The sequence below is a fragment of the Ursus americanus genome, chromosome 19 (assembly GCF_024610735.1).
Source record: "Ursus americanus isolate L20-20 chromosome 19, mUrsAme1.1.p, whole genome shotgun sequence".
NCBI lineage: Eukaryota > Metazoa > Chordata > Mammalia > Carnivora > Ursidae > Ursus > Ursus americanus.
Genome location: NC_142145.1, coordinates 778654 through 795376, shown reverse-complemented (window position 1 = coordinate 795376; position 16723 = coordinate 778654). Strand labels below are relative to the sequence as shown.

General features: G+C 51.2%; 1 protein-coding gene across 2 annotated transcripts in view; it reads left to right on the top strand.

The window, feature by feature from the left end:
* The window catches only part of ATP9B (ATPase phospholipid transporting 9B), a 256636-nt gene that overhangs the window by 213948 nt on the left and 25965 nt on the right, over positions 1 to 16723 (top strand). For both annotated transcript variants that reach the window (XM_087869720.1, XM_045790301.2), the window contains 4 exons: positions 9825 to 9986; positions 10675 to 10767; positions 14955 to 15038; positions 15295 to 15465. In XM_087869720.1, coding sequence (XP_087725846.1) covers positions 9825 to 9986; positions 10675 to 10767; positions 14955 to 15038; positions 15295 to 15465 — 510 coding nt within the window. The remainder of the gene's footprint in view (positions 1 to 9824; positions 9987 to 10674; positions 10768 to 14954; positions 15039 to 15294; positions 15466 to 16723) is intronic.

Below are 16723 nucleotides of genomic sequence, written 5' to 3'. Positions count from 1 at the left end.
AGAAGCCCTGGTCAGGAGAGGCCAGAGATCCAGAGCAACGTCCACGCAAACACTGAGCAGCTCGCGCTGCAGCTCCCAGGTACAGCCAGCAGCGTGGCGGGGGCGGCAGACGAAACTGCATCTCCCGCGGAGGACATGCCCAGGAGCACCTTGCAGATCAGAGCAGAGGCCGTGCTCCCCAAAAGGAAGAGACAGAGTAGGCGAGCTCGTCATGCCAGCTCAGAAACTCGGGGGCAAACAAGAGGAGAGGAGGAGGAAGAGAAGATAGGGGGACAAAAAGTAATGATTGAGAAGGCAATAAATTCAGAAATTATTGGCAAAAATAGTAACTAATATAAACTAATATAAACCAGTGCGTACAAACTGCAAAATTAATCCAACACAAAACTTTTCTGGAACAAGGAGGATATTCCAAAGGGTTCTAAATCATTTCATGTAGCCCACTTAATCCTAGATTCTGAAATCTGATCGAGGTAACATGAATACACATACAGTACAGAAGAGATTCACAGATGAGCCTTAGGAGCAGAAGCCTGTAGTGCCCACAGACCTACAGTATGTTGGAAGACCAGGACCAAGGAGCATTCTTCCTGGGAATACAACTAGGAGGTATATTAGCATGGCTCTGGAGAAGTTGGAAGTCACTTAATAATCTCACTTCTGTTAGTGAGTGCCTTAAAGAAGGCACTTAAGTTAAAATTCAGTAACCATTCCTGATCAAAACAAACTAGCCCCCTCTTCACATCCAGTGATAGTCAATGCAAAATAGAGAGATCCTTTCTTAGCTGATTCATGATGCCAGTCTTAAATCAATACTCACCATCACATCACAGAGATAAACTCTACAGTCGTTCCCAAGTGAAGAATAAAACAAGAATGTCTGCTAACACTAATGCCATTCCTTACCGTCCTGGACGTTCTACCAGATAGTATGTCAGAAAAAAATCATTATAGTTATTACAAGGAAATAAAATTACCACTTAGACATGACGTGACTGTATATCCAGGCAACCAAAGAATCATCATTCAGGAGACCCCAATAAAAATACATAAACCCATACTTTCTTATATATCAACAACAGCCTGCTACATGGAAGACGAGGTCCCATTCACAAAGCCACAACAATAAAAATATTTAATCATGAACTTAAGTAGAAATATGTCCTGTGGAAAAAAAACAGCTAATTTTACAGCTGTGCTTCAAAGCACTGTTATTAACGCTTTACCTGCACTCAGTCTTCTAACAGTTTCTGAAAGAGGTGTCCTCATTGATTGTTGAAGTAATTGTCAGCCTTGGCTCCACTTTGGAAACATCTGAGGACTTTTAAACCCTCCAATGTCTAGATTTCTTCCAAGCCCACTGAAACTAAATCTGCAGAGTTAAACATTCTTTACCAGTTCCTTACATTATTCCTAATTGATCTGTTTTAAAAACTGTTAATTTGACGAAACGTGAAGGTTACAGCATACGTTGCTTAATAAATTAGGTACACGCTTTCACGTTAGACTGTCCTACAAATCTACATTTTACCAGCACAGCAGACTCTCCTGTGAAGAGCACTGTGCCAGGAGTCCATAGTCCTGAGTCCTAGAAACCACTCACCGCTGTTAGGCCTCCATTACCCATCGAAGGAGAGCAGGACTGTGTTTATGCAGTTACTGAAATACCCAAAGCAGTCCCAGACCTTGTGTCTAATCAAGAAATAGGATTTACAATTGCACACCTTCCCACGTCCAGTCCCAGGTGGCTTCAGGTGAATTCAACCAAACATTTCAGAGGAAATAATACCAATTCTGCATAAACTCTTCCAAAATACAGTAGGGGGAGAAATGCTTGTCTGGTGTTAAACTGACACCAGTATCAGACAAGGCCTCATGGTTTGTAGAGAGAGCTACAAACCAAATCACTTATGAGCATAGGTGCAGAAGTCCCACAGAGTGGGAGCAGGTGAAGCCCAACAGGAGATGGAAACGATAGTTCATCCTGAAGGACTGGAGCTTTCCCCAGGAAGGCAAGGCTGGTTCGACAGTCGTAAATCAGTCCGTGTAATTTATCCACACACCGCAGGGGAAATCCACATGATCGTTGCTGGAGCTTCAGGGGAAAAACACTTGGCAAAAATCCAACGTCTGCTCCTCATAAAATCTCTCAGTAAACTAGGAGTAAAAGAGTTTGTGCAGCCTAATAAGGACGTCTATGAAAATTCCTGCCACTAACATGATACCTCACGGGAAACACTGGGCAAGTCCTTGTACTGTTGGGAGAAGCAGAGGTGCCCTCTCTGTCCACACACAACTCCTGACCAGGGCGCTAACACAAGAGAAGAGAAATAAAAGGCATACAAGTTGGAGAGGAAGAAGTAAAACTGTGTTTTTTGGTAAAGGATATGATTATCTCCATAGAAAATCCCAGAGGCTCTACTAAAAAATGCTAATGTTTAAGAAGTGAATTTACCAAGATTGCACATCATATTTCCCATGTACAGAAATCACTTGTATTTTTATTTACTAGCAGGGAGCAATTGCAAATTGAGATTTTTTTAATGTACTGTTTATAATGCACCAAAAGCACATGAAATACTTCAGGACAGCTCTAACCAAACATGCCCAAGGCTTGTGTGCCATCAGCACCGAGACAGTGAAGGAGAGGCAGAGGGCCTGTGTGTGAGGGTGCACCGTGCTCATGGACTGAAGGACCTGCTGCTGCCGAGGCACCAGCTGATTTCCCGCGAAGATGCCAAGGAAGTGCCGCAGAGCGGGGGATGCTTGAGAAACGCTGCCCAGAACAACGGGACTGTCGTTCACAAAGCCTCAACCAGCGTCTCTCCCCATGTACTAAAATTAACTCAAGGGGCGCCTGGGGGGCTCAGTTGGTGAAGCGTCTGCCTTCGGTTCCAGTCACGATCTCAGGGTCCTGGGATCGAGTCCCACGTTGGGCTCCCTGCTCAGTGGGGAGTCTGCTTCTCCCTCGCCTCCCCACCTGTGCTCTCTCTCGCTCTCTCTGTCTCAAATAAAGTCTTTAAAAAATTAGCTCAAATTGGTCACAGATGTATGAAAAACCTAAAAGTATAAAATTTCTAGAAGAAAAAATCTGTAGGCTTGAGTCAGACAGTGATTTCCTGGGACACAAATAGCATAGTTTGTAAAAGAAGAAGTTGATGAATTGGACTTGATGGTAAAAATCACATTCTTCAGAAGACGCACTGTTAAGGCGAGGGCAAGCCACAGATCTGTAGAAGATGTTTGTGAAATACATATCTGATCAATGAGTGGAAACCAAAATATGTGAAGACTTCTCAGAACCCGGTAATGAGAGAACCACCCCCCGATTTAAATATTGGCAAGAGATCCGAACTGCATCCCCAAGATGTACTGACTGTAGAAAACTGCAAGAATGGTGAGGCTTCGTGCGTCTGTCAGGTGACTGTCGTTTTGTGGGGCAAGAACTGGCTGAAAGGTGGACTGGTAACTTGAGGGGAAGGAGACATTGCTTAGACCCCAGCCCGATGACGCTGGGTACCCGGGAGAGTGCGCGCACGAGCGGGCGCTCAGGACTGTCCCGTGTATGCTTTCACACGTGTCTTAGGTACTTGTCGGCCCTCCGCTTGAAGCCACTCCAGAGAAGAGATTGTTCTCTCTTATTGAAGGAGTGTTTCGTGCTGACCCCGAAAACACCGCAGTGAGCCCAGTAGACCTCGGGGGCCTCAGGCCCAGAGGTTCCAGAAGCACTGCGGGTTTGGGTGCCGGAGGGGACAGGTGAACAGACCCCTTGGCGTGTGCGTGTAGGTCGTAGTGAGTGCAGTGCTGCAGCGGAAAGAACAGGCAGGTGGAGGGGAGTGTGGGAAGGAGCCAGGACAGTAGTGCCTCTGGCCGTCTGCGTCCGCACAGCCTCCCGGAGCGCTGGAGGCAGGAGGCACAGCTTGGGGAAGTGGCTGGAGAGAAGGGTGGTGGACGGGCTGCCAGCACAGCCCTGAACGCATGGCTGGGACGGGCAGTGGCTCCAGTGGGCCGGCGGGTTTGCTCTTGGTCTGGCATCCACTGCCCTAAGCGTGCCTCCCCCGGTCGGAAGCTACGCGGCGGCCCTTCCGGCACGGCGGGGTTCTGGCGTCTCCAGTCCATGCTGTCATCACTCGAATTGCTTCACGCTTTGTAGCCATGATGTTTAGTGTGGCTTACGTGCTTTTGCAAAGTATATATATTTTAATTGTTTAAATGTTTTTAGGAGGAAAATAGAGTCAAGCTATCAGTGCCCTTGACATTTTCTTTCCTTTAATTTCTACATTTAATATCATTAGATAGAAGTTATTTTAGGAGTCTTTCTGAACAAATACTACTGCTCTATTTCATATAGAATTTGTATGAATTCTGACCTGGTTCCTTTCACGCCCACTGTGCTCTGGGTCGAGGTGGTGAAGCTCAAAACCAGAACAGGACGCTCTGTTCACCCTTCACCACAAGCTCATAGCCACGTGTCTGAGTCGGGGGGCAGGTACTGACAAGTACTGCGTGTTCGCCCATCCCTTGTGGTTGGTTGTTCACAGGCCTGTTCCAGAATGGTTTGATTTTGAATTATCCAGAAGCATCCTCCCCACCACTAAGCAGCTTGCATAGAACAGCAATTAAAGCATCTGTCTTGTGAAAAATTTTATACTTTTCTTCTGGTTGGCATTATATAGAGAGTTAATCCTCAAAATGATGATGATTGAAAACCGTTGGCACGGCACGCTGGCCAGGTATAAGCCACTAGATGGATTCTGCCACGAGTTGCTGCCTGGAACGGGTCGTGAAGGCACACACTAAGTACATAATAAACAGATGTGAGTCCACACGTGTAGACTGCCGAACCCACCTGGTGGGGCATGGAGGAGGTAACGGGGCATCGCAGAAGCATACAGTTTACGGTCAGAATGTAACAGTCCCCTTTCACTGTGGACGTTCAAAACTCACCTGGGGAGTCCTGGGTTGTTTGCAGCTTTTAGTGAGGTTTTCGAGGAAACGTGTGCCCGCTGTGCATTTCCTTTTCCACCCGAAGTGAGTTGCAGAGTTGTTCGCTTGTGCCTTCTGGATGTGCTCTTTCTGTTGGTGGCCTCGTGTCTTTGTAGTCCTGTAATTTAGAGCGTATTGCTCGTGCTGTAGTAGCCATACGTGGTTTCAGGATCTTGGCAAACTTCAGGAGCTTAGTGACATGCTGGAAAGCGAGAGAACACGAGTTCTAATTCGAGCTGCATGGTGACTCACTGTTTAACAGTCCACACGCCTACGGGATACTGGACTCACATCTGACCCAGTCGCTCAGCTCAGGAGCAAGACGGCCCCCTCGTGTTGCTGTTCCTACAAACAAACCACCCAGCACGGGGCCTGGGGGGGCGGGTGGGGAGGAGTAGAAAAGAGCCACTTGAGAGCACTCCTAGTGTGTGGGTCTGGAGCTGGGGGCTCACTTGCCTTGTGCAGAGGCTCTTTCCTTCCTGGGAGGCCGCCACGAATGCCCCACCCCAGGCAGTACGCTCGGCAGCCTGCAGGGGGCGTGTCCACCACCGCGGGGCCGTTCCACTGTCTGGTGCTGAGTGGGTCGGTCCTCGTCCTGGGTGGGGACCTGAGAGCATGTGAACACTTACGCCCCCTGAGTCCTCGCTGCTTGGGAAGACCTGCCTGCCTGCCTTCAGTCCTGCCGCGTCTAACACAGTCTCTACTCGTGGCCCTGGTCACCCCAATTCAGACACACGGATTCTTTTTAGGACCAGAGATACCGCCTTTCTAGACGGCTTTACTTAATTTTAAAAAGAAGTGAAAAATCCCGAATCCAGTCAAAAGGCTATTTTTTTCTTTTACTCTTTCCCCAAGGCAGTGCCAAGTAACACTCGGGCACCTCCACGCAGCTATTCTGTTCTCTGCCCAACCTGGGAGTTCCCACTCCTGACCTGGCCGGGCTCACTGGTTGTGGGGAGACTCGGCATGGGGGGGAGGGTTCGCTGGCGCTTGGTAGACACGTGTTCTGCACGTGGTCAGACACACACTGCAGTTTGGTGTCCGCAAGACCTCCTTCCAGCCTGATGTTCACTAGTAGGACTGCACAGCTGTCAGACTCATGTCACAGTGATGACCACAAAAGGACCAGTGGGACCAGTGGAAGACGTGCACAGGCCGGGGTCGCTGAGAGACCTGGCATGAGCGTCCTCTCGCCCCCCTCCCCAGGCGCTGTGTGGACAGCGCTCACTTGTTGCAGCGTGACGTGATAATATGCGTGGAGTGCTGCCAACCCAGGAAGCCCACCTGAGCCTTGGCATCCAGGGTTTTCATTGGGGGTCATTCGTGTAGACGGGTGACCCCCATGTGGCGGACCTTCGTTTGCAGCCCCTGCAGGTCAAGGGGACACCACGAGACCGGCGCCTGTCAATAAGGCACAGGGGTGGTACAGAACACATGCAGCATGGCCTGCTCGTGCCCAGGGCGCATTCCCATGGCACGGCAGTCACCTCCCAGGAGCATGGGCCCAGCAGGCCAGGCTTTGTGCAGAGTCAGGCAGTTCCCCTACGCAGGGGAGCGTTCTGACCTTGCATTCACTCCCCAGCAGAGGTGACAGGTCACAGCATGCTCTCCTGACTCTGTGACCCTGTTTGGTCCTTCACTGTTTTTAGCAAAACATGAAAATCGCAAGCAAATCATTTCTAGATGGCAGTTTCTCTCAGTATTTGACAAACGTAAGCATTCAAGTTGTTGCTATTTGTATAGTTTATCTTCTGGAAAGGGAGAACAGAGATCTTACTGAAACAGTTAATGAAAATAAACAAAAGTAAAAAATTTGCTCATTTCCTTTATTTCCCACAAAAAAGGGAGAGGCATCAATTACACATTGAGAGTGGGGCTTCATGTTTACAAAGGTAAGTTGCTGGGTGTTCCTAGAACAGCGTGCTCCCGAAACGCAGCAGGAGAAATCCAGCACGTCAGACATGGTCTGACCAGCCCAAATACTGTACGGATTCAGGGCTTTGGGCTTATTCTTGTTTCGAATTTTGCCTTAGCTCTTTAAATTCAGTCTTCAGCCTGTTGAGCACATTATCAAATCTGGTCAGTGGTTTGGGTACCAGGCAGGTACCTCCTATCTAAGGATACCTCGTAGTCCTTCAGGCCACCCCGGGCACACAGAAGGTCAAGGTAAGCACAGCAGAAAAGGCCCAACGTCAGAATTTTCCCTTCAGTGAGACCGTGGGGTGTCTGTGCACATGCCCTCGTGGGCGGCGCTAGCCCAGCGCGTGTGGGCAGCACTCTCCTTCCAGACACCAGAGCTGGTTGCACAGCATTGCTCACAGCAAGATGAGAGTTCTGCACCATTAGATCTCACTAGTTGGCAATCTAATATGTAACATTTTGCTGTCCAGAATTTGTAAGTCAGCTAGTAGTATGATTTTGTTATTTAAATGAAACTTGCATCTTTAAAGGGAAAATTGGGGAGCAGAAATTTGTACACTGCACATAGCTGTTCCTACCTCAGCAAGCAGACTTGTGCCCAGTGACGGGCGGGGGGGGCCAGGTGTGGGCAGTGGGGCTGGACAAGGGGGCAGGAAGCCTCCCCTCTTGCACCCCACACTGAGGGACCGCAGCATGGCTGAGCAGCTCGCCCACGACGGGCCACCTTCAGTCTGCTCCTCGAGGAAGGGACTGGGCTTTAGATGAGGAGCCAGGGGGAGAAAGGTGCTTGGATCCCTTTATGCCTTTTTTAATAGGAATGCATTTCTGACTCTCTCTCTGAAGTAACCAAAAGTATAGGATCATTACTCAGTCATGCTTTTCTGGAATTATTCTGTTCCGCTTACTATGGGCTAATTCCTTATGCAAACTTTTTAGATGAGAAATTTCTGCAAGGTGAATTCTGATGCCTCGAGTTATTTATAAAATAAAGTGAAATTGCAAACTGTGTAAATAAGTCTTTACTCTCCTAGAACAGCAGTCATACATGTCTATTTAGTTCCTTTACAAGATGCTCACGATTTGGGGAAATAAAGACACCCCATGGGATACAGGAGGCCGAGTGGTGTGTTGGGGACCCTTTACAGCCAGCGCCATGGAGCGTGGCCGTTTCTACCATCCCGCAGTAGTTCTTGCCAGCGGGGTCCAGGATGGTGTAGAGTGACGCCCTCAGCTGTGTTCCAGACCATCCGCAGTCCACGGAACCTCTTTGTAGTCCTAGCAAGTATCTGACTTCAGCTTTTCCTACCTTATCATCTTTGGATGCTCCCGGCCTCCACACAGGGCCCTGCATCAAGTTGGAAGCATTAAAAACGGCAAGCCTCTCCTCACCCTCGGTTGACTGTTGTGCTGGAACCTTCCAGTAGTTAGAACTGTGGAAACTATCTAGAAAGCCCCACTTTAAAAGTGATTCCTGGTCTGCCCAAGGGACGTCTCAGATGACGTCTGTGAGAGAGGATGAAGCGTAGAACCCTAACATCGACCTAGATGTGCTGAGCGTCCCCGGTGGCCTTCACGTGCATGGTGGCCTGAGAGGTGGCCTGGCCGCCACCGCCATACAGATGAGGAATCGGGGTGGGGGCTGAACTGAGCCGTCCCGCCTTGAAGCCAGAGCTGCGGAGCCTCATGGAAGCCTGTCCGCAGCGGGACTTGGCGGTGGACGCTGAGACTCAGCACTAACGTTCTGCTCCCCAGACAGGACTCACGATGCTCCTGCGGGATTTGGTTTCCCAGCCGTAGGTCAAGTGCCAGACGCGTAGGTGGGGAATAAAATAGCAAGCAAGGATGCGGTGCTCGGCCGGGGACAGACCCTGGCGTCAGTCACAGGAGGCCCCACACAGGCCCCCAGGGAGGAGAGGGGCTGGGGGGCAGGAAGAGCGCTGCCTTCTGCTCTTGTGGCCGTCTTGCTGAGTGTGGGGTCAGCAGACCTCCTGCCAACTGATGAATCTCTCTTTTTTTTTTTTTTTTAAAGATTTTATTTATTTATTTGACAGAGATAGACAGCCAGCGAGAGAGGGAACACAAGCAGGGGGAGTGGGAGAGGAAGAAGCAGGCTCATAGCGGAGGAGCCTGATGTGGGGCTCGATCCCATAATGCGGGGATCACGCCCTGAGCCGAAGACGGACGCTTAACCGCTGCGCCACCCAGGCGCCCCCAACTGATGAATCTCTTGTCCTGAGGTGACTTAAAGATAAACTGATTTTTTTTCCAGAAAACACTGTCACGAAAATACTCTTCATAAGTTAACTTTAAAAATTATTCTTCATGATTCTCACGTCTTAATGCTAAATAACCACAAATAAGAGCACACAAGAACACTTCTGTGTTTGCGTGCCGGCCGTGCAGCAGGGAGGTTTGATCCCTTCAGGTCTAGAACAGTTTGCGCTACATTTCCCCCAGGATGGAAGAGGCCAGCAAGCCTCCGTGCCCTGTGGGAGCCGGGGCCACTGGCAGAGCTGGGCTCTGAGTTCTCAGATGTTCAGGTGGCCCGTGCACTGTCCTCAGTCACCCACTCATCTCTCATTTTATAAGAGCAGGAAAACACAAGGGACGTGGCATTGCAGGGCCGCCGGAAGCACTTGGAAGGCGCTGTAGCTCGGCGTTCCGTCCAGTCTTAGGACCTGGCCTCTGGGCAGCAGCGTGATCGGTAATGGTGGTTCTGCGAGAAGGTGCGACCGGGGGCTCTCACACTGCTGGTCTTTAGCCTTCGTGTTGTTACTAAGTTCCTGACGCAGCCGCAGAAGCCACAGCGCTCTCGTGGAGGCATTGGAAGCGGCTGGAGTGGGCGAGCTGTCCCGCCGCTAGCCTGTTGCTTCCCTCCCACGGAGCGCGTGGCCTCACTTCTTGCTGGTCTCCCCCAGGTGGCCCTGGTGCAGTGGACGGAGAGCGTCGGCCTCACCCTGGTCAGCAGAGACCTTGCCTCCATGCAGCTGAGGACCCCCGGCGGCCAGATCCTGACCTACTGCATCCTGCAGATGTTCCCCTTCACTTCAGAGAGCAAGCGCATGGGGGTCATCGTCCGGGTAGACTCACCGCTCGCACTCCCTTGGGCTTGCGCGTGGCTCAGTGCTCGCTGTGCGCCCCACGCTGGCAGCCCAGGATGTTTCACTGTTCAAACAATTTATGCTGCTTGCTTATGTTTGAAATAAAATCTAAACTAAGAATTTATGCTGAGAAGCTAGTGAGCTGTAGCGGCAGTGATGGACGGTCACTCCTGAGAGGACAAAGGCAGAGCAAGTAAAAGGTGTTAGCGATTACTTGTTGAAGTCGGCTGAAGCTGTTTGCTTCCAGCAGCAGTAGCACGCCAGGGAGCTTGGCTGGAGAATGATTTACGACGATAAAGTTGCTGACATGCGTCTCTATTAAACATTTTTAGCAAATACCAAAAACATATCTTGGAAGGTGGCTAACCAAGGAAAGCTTATTCAGTGACTATTTGAGAGAATTAACCTTTCCTGGCAGTACAAGGCACATATCCATTAACGGATTTTGTTTCCACAACCTCGGCACCTCGTCTTGAGATCTGCATTTACGTCCTGTCTTGTTTGCCTGAACATCTGGGGGCGTTGCCCCGAATAGGAAACTATTTGGGTAGCTCACTGCAGAATAGGTTTAGGGAGAACTGCTTTCCCTAGTGCATTTTTGTTCACGGGGCCTCGACTCCCCGGGAGCAGCGTGGCCTAAACATCCCTGTGTTTCCTTCTGTCCCAGGACGAGTCCACTGCAGAAATCACCTTCTACATGAAGGGGGCTGACGTGGCCATGTCCTCCATCGTGCAGTACAACGACTGGCTGGAGGAGGAGGTAAGCCGTGGCAAGGGTGCACACTGCCACCACTGGAGGAAACCCGGACACCACATTCTAAACCAGACGGTGTTGCTTTTCCGCCATGTCATTTTAAGTGGTTCTGGTTCCTCTCCATTTCGTAAGGTAGGAAGGACAGGGGTATTATTTAACTATGAATAGCTTCCTTTCTATATAAACAACTGGTGTTTTTGGGTTTTGTGTGAGTGCATGTAGATACATAAGTAGGTCTTTATTAATAGTATTTTGTTTATATTGCTGAAACAATAGCATTACTAATCATTCACTAAAAATTCTAAAATAATATTGCATATACAGCCCAGGTCGTATGTTAATATATTTATTTTGTAACCTGTGTCATTTGCAAGATTTCAATTAGGATTTTAATGTCATTCTAATTCGTGTGTAGGATTCACTTTAGAAATAGAAAATAAGATACAAATATGATGAATCCTACATTTCAGCAAATTCTTCCTAAAGAGATAGGGTTATATTTAGCCTCATGAGGTCTACGTTTCTGGGTGAACAGAAAAGTTGGATTTCAGAGTAAAACTGAACCTCTATCTTGCGTGCGTGTCACCATTGATGTCCATGGGTCACCCCGCCGTGGCCCGGGCACTGTCGGTCAGTGCAGGAGCCGCGCCCTCACGTCCGCGGCAGTATTGGCAATACGAATCAATAGCTCCTTCAGGCAGTTGGATTTAATCAGGCACATGAATAAATTAAATTCCCTGAAGACCTAGTAAAATGCCATAAAAATTACTTTTGGTCATAATGATGTGCAATTAATTATAAAATTCTTGTTTAATTTATTTAGCTTTATGAGGTTAAATCAATAAATGTCTTACAACAGACAGATAATGTCAGATTGTTTTTCACAAAGATAACTTTATTAAAAATCCTTTGTGCATTTTTTTCCCAGCGTTACATTTTCTACCCTTAGATAAACCCTTTCATCCTCCATCCATGTCTTTGTTGTAATACTATTACAGTCTGAAAGCCTTTACCTTGTGTAAAACAAACACAAAAACAAAAATCCTGGCACGTTCTCCGAGCCTGAGCGTGCACGGAGCTCCTCTGTCTCAGGCAAGCTCCCCATGTTGGATTCTTGGCTACAAACTTTTATTCTCCACGTATTAAACAAAACAGACACATGCCACCAACACCTTGCTCACCGCATCCCAGAGAGAGCCAACTTTGTAGAACCCTCACTGTGCACAGACGTGCAGTGAGCAGGTCCCAGACGCGAGAGGTGCTCGGGTACTTGGCCTCCTTGCTCTGTGTGCAGGTGTGTAACACCCGTCAGAATTGGAGATCGGCTGTGGGGGCTGCAGGGACTAGCGCTCTGCTGTCCCCAGAGCATGTGTGAGGCAGGAGCTGCGCTGGTCCTCGTGCTTCAGACCTCGTCAGCCAGATGGATTAGAGGATTTCAGGAAGTCGGAGTAGTTTATACCCTTTTATTTGCAGGTTTTTACGTCGTGGGGGCAGATGTGGTAGATGAGCTTGGTTAGACACGAGCACCCCCCCAGAGAGAGGTACAGTTAACGTGGACACACCAGCCCTTGCCCCCGGGGACGGTGAAGGAGGAGGTCTGGGCGCATGGCCAGGCGGGGCAGAGTGTGTGTGCAAAGTAGTGTCTGGACTGTTGGTCCTCGAGTGTGTGCTCGTCCCTGGGGACATGGGATTTCCACTCATGCCTCTGATTCTGAGTGCACGGCTCCCTCAGTGGCCGTAACTCTGCCGTAACTTGTGGCTGCTGGCCTCTGGGCATCAGCGCTCGCGTGCGGGGCAACAGTGGAGGCGGCGTTGTGTGCCCAAGCTTCCGAGTACTCCATCTCCTTTCCATTAACAAACACCAGCTAGTTAGTTTGTCTGGGGTGCATTTGCTTAAATGCATGACTCGAGCATCAGGCTTACGTCTTGGAGTGGACACGGGAGACACCGATTATGACTGGCTGTTGTCTGGCTCTCGTGTAAAGTCTGGTAGCCCTTGCTGTTGCCTGAAAATGCTTCCGAAGACCCTCCTTCTGTCTCTGGGCATCCTGGCACCGCCTTTGCTTGAGCCCTGCCCAGAACATCTGCAGCACAGGGCTGTGGTCCAAGCTGGAGCCCCTGCCGCGGCCCCGAAAGGCTCACATGTCCGAAGCACAGTGAGCACCGTGGCACTATGTCATCCACCGAAACAGGCCACATGTGCTGCAGCTGAGAGCTTTAAACCATGGTCAGAATGTGAGATAGTTCCTCAGAGCTTGAATTGAAGAGTCAACAAGAAAGAGATGAAGGGGCTCTCAGGAGCCGCCCATGGCCTGGATAAGCCTTGGCTGGTAGTAGTAGTATTTTTTTTTTTTAATTTATTTATTTATTTGACAGAGATAGAGACAGCCAGCGAGAGAGAGAACACAAGCAGGGGGAGTGGGAGAGGAAGAAGCAGGCTCATAGCGGAGGAGCCTGACATGGGGCTTGATCCCAGAACGCCGGGACCACGCCCTGAGCCGAAGGCAGACGCCTAACCACTGTGCCACCCAGGCGCCCCCTCGTAGTAGTATTCTTGATGTGTAGACACCGTGGCTTCAGAGAGTGGTATAACTGAGTGCTCATGTTGTTTTTTAAACTTCTTTTTCATGAAAACCATTACTCTTGAGATGCTGCTGTTGACATTCTCAGCTTGGGCATACCTCGGGCAGCATCTGATCATCAGACTGCCTGTCTGTGTGTCTGTCCCCACCGGCCGAGGAGCCAGTGCCTCCCTTGGGGCCTCGCTCAGCATCTTCTCCCCGAGACTCTTTCTCTCCCTGTTTCCTCCTGCTCTTCAGTCGGGGGCCCTCCGGGACATGGGCACCAGAGACACGGCCTTGTTTGGCTCGCCTTGGAGTCTGAGGACAGTAACCAGCCCAGGACGTCTCGCCCTGTGCATGCGTCCTTCTCCCCGGCCCGCCCGGCTCTCCAGGAGAGGGCTTATGTTCGGGGTGAGATAGCTACCTGCCCCACAGGCCTGCTCCCAACCTGCAGAGACGGCGCTCACACATTTCCAAGCCATGCATTTTGAGGGCCTGAGCAGGCCCCGTGCCATGCGGCAGCATCCCGTCCGTGCAGCCTGCGAGAGGGAATGCCCTGTCACAGAAGGCAGTGGCGCTGGGGGCCCGCGGCTCCAAAGAGCTGGCGTCTGCTCCCGCAGCGCTGCCTCCGTCTCCGCCGGCTGCGTGTGCCGCCGTGTGCACAACCTCGGGCGTGGCTCCTCGGTGCCCATGAGTATGTGTGTAAGCCGCGTCAGAGTTTCTGGGCCCTGTCCCAGGAGTGGCCCTACCACCACCAGCATGGAGGAGCTCGGGCAAACCTCTGCAAGTGCAGGGCAGAGCGCCAGCCTGCTCCCTGCACACAGGTTGGCACCAGTCCCATAGGCAGCCTAGAATCAGGCTGTCTCTCTCCCTTCATCAACTAAAACTGCCCAGTTTTTCCTCTAACAGGTGAAAAATACCCTGTTATTTTGGTGCATTCTCTGATTGTGAGTGGAATTGATACCTTTCCACACACCTATTAAATGCGTTCCCATTTCTTGTGTCGTAACTCAAGCCTGGGCCTCTGGCCTTGCTCCGGGCCCCTTTCCCTGCAGAATAAGATCCAGATCCCAGCACGCAGCCCAAGGACCCTTAGGGTCTTCCCCTCCTCCCACTGCACTGCCACCTGAGACCACTCCCCCCCATTGCACTGCCGCATGAGGCCTTCCCACTTCCAGATCTTGCCCCTCCCACCCTGGCACCCAGAGTCCACATTTCTGTTCTGCCGTGTGCACCCTGATGTAGACATTGCACGTGATACCATTTTTGAAAAGTCTTGTTGAATGTGGGAAAGCAGTGTGCTTGCAGTCTGAGAGCTGCCCTGTGACCACAGCCCGCCTGTGGAGATTAGGGGACAGAGCCATCCTTCCATTGTGGCTGTGATCACAGGACATGTCTGTGAGATGAGCCACGTGCCATGCACATGCTCTGCCAAATCTCAGCAGTAGGAGGCGCACTGAGAAACCATGGGTAGCATCAGGTGCACAGGCACAGTGACAGACGTGGGAAGTTCGGGCTCCTGAGCAGGGGAACGGCCTTGACCGCGGAGCAGTACTGGCGAATGCCATAGGTGCCTGTCCCCATCGCAGTCCACAGCCGGGGGCCGCGTGTGACCTGCATCTCCTTTTCCAGTGTGGAAACATGGCCCGGGAAGGTCTGCGCACCCTCGTGGTCGCCAAGAGGGCGCTGACAGAAGAGCAGTATCAGGACTTCGAGGTGAGCCGACTTTCCAGCCCCTTCTCCCCCACGGGCTTCTACCCATCAGACGTGTCCCTGTTGACATGGGTGCGTGCTGCTGGTGTGGACACACACACGACCTAGGGCAGCCTAGCTGCCCCTGAGCACTGGGGCGTCCACTCCAGTGTGCTGGGAAAGGGGTGTGTCCCCTGCACAGACAGGCTTCTGTTGGGGCACAAATCTGCCCCCACAAGTCCCCCGGGATGACCTGGACGCCCCGCCAATCTCTCCTCAGAGCCGCTACAGTCAGGCCAAGCTGAGCATCCACGACAGGGCACTCAAGGTGGCCGCGGTGGTGGAGAGCCTGGAGCGGGAGATGGAGCTGCTGTGCCTCACAGGTGTGGAGGACCAGCTGCAGGCGGACGTGAGGCCCACCCTGGAGATGCTGCGGAATGCGGGCATCAAGGTACAGCTGCAGGCCCACGAGACGGACTGCTTCTGGGGCCAGCAGCGCTTCTTTCCTGTTAGCGCCTGGCCAGCTTCCTCCTTCCTGGACATCCCCCCCAGATCAGCCTCACCCAGGCCAGTACCCCCAAAGTCACCTGGGACCTCCACCTGCCACTTGTCCCAGAGGATGACCAAGCCTGTCCGTCACTAGCAGCAGCCCACCCTACCTGCCCTGCCCCCATGCCTGCCCTACCCCTACTCCACCCTTTCCTTGCCCTGCCCTGCCCCAACCCTGCCCCATCCCTGCCCGCTGGGGTCTCAGGCTCACTCACTGCCCAGCTTTGTCCCTCAGACATTTGTGGGTCTGGACGTCCTTCAGGTGTAAGGTCAGGACAGTGCAGGCCTCAGGAGACCTTGGGTCTCACACAGGATGTGCTTCCCTTGTGCTCTAGAGCTTTCTGCTCACAACGGCACGTCTGGCTTCAGAATCACGAGGCCAGTTCAGACTCAGGCTCTGGAATGATCTCAGCCTGATAGTGCTGCACAGCCAGCGTTCGGACGTGTGACTGCCGTGACCAGGGCACCTGCTCCTTTACCACGATGTTTCCCTCACTTTGCGTGCGTCCCCCTGGCCGCGGGTGCTAAAGCAGCGAGCGCTCCTGGTGTGCACGCTCTGCATGTTTCTGGATTGATTGCTAAACGCTGTCAGTGTGTGGGGTCCTGCCCTCCTTCCTTCCCGTCTAAAGAAGGGGACCCTGCATCTCTTCAGAGAACGTGAGGATGTGATGTCAGGTGGCAGGTCCGCAGATCACACACGCCCCTGAGCCGCGCTCCAGCTTCACCAGCGGTGGGGGCTCTTGCTGTCTTACATCAGTTGTTCCCAAATTTGTCTTAACGACGTGCCGTCATCTTAGGTCCAGGCTCAACAAGATGAATACAGGTGTGTGAAGTAAGTAAAACGCACAAGTCCTCAGACACTGAGAGGAGCCACAGGCAGATGATGCCTCAGCGGAAAACCAGTATGACATGAGCTTTTGTTTCCTGTGTCCAAAAATGCATACTTACATACGATACAGTAAACACCCGAGGAAGTCAGGTGTCCGTGAGAGATTGCTAGAAGTTTTCTGCTGTTACATGAGATATGAATGTGAACCATCCCGTCATATCTTAAATGTCTGATTCTCTGCGTGGTGTAGGGATGTTTATACATATAATACGTGCTTATGGCATTTTTCAAAGTAAAAGTAGTAGTATTTGACGTGTTTTATTTGATACAA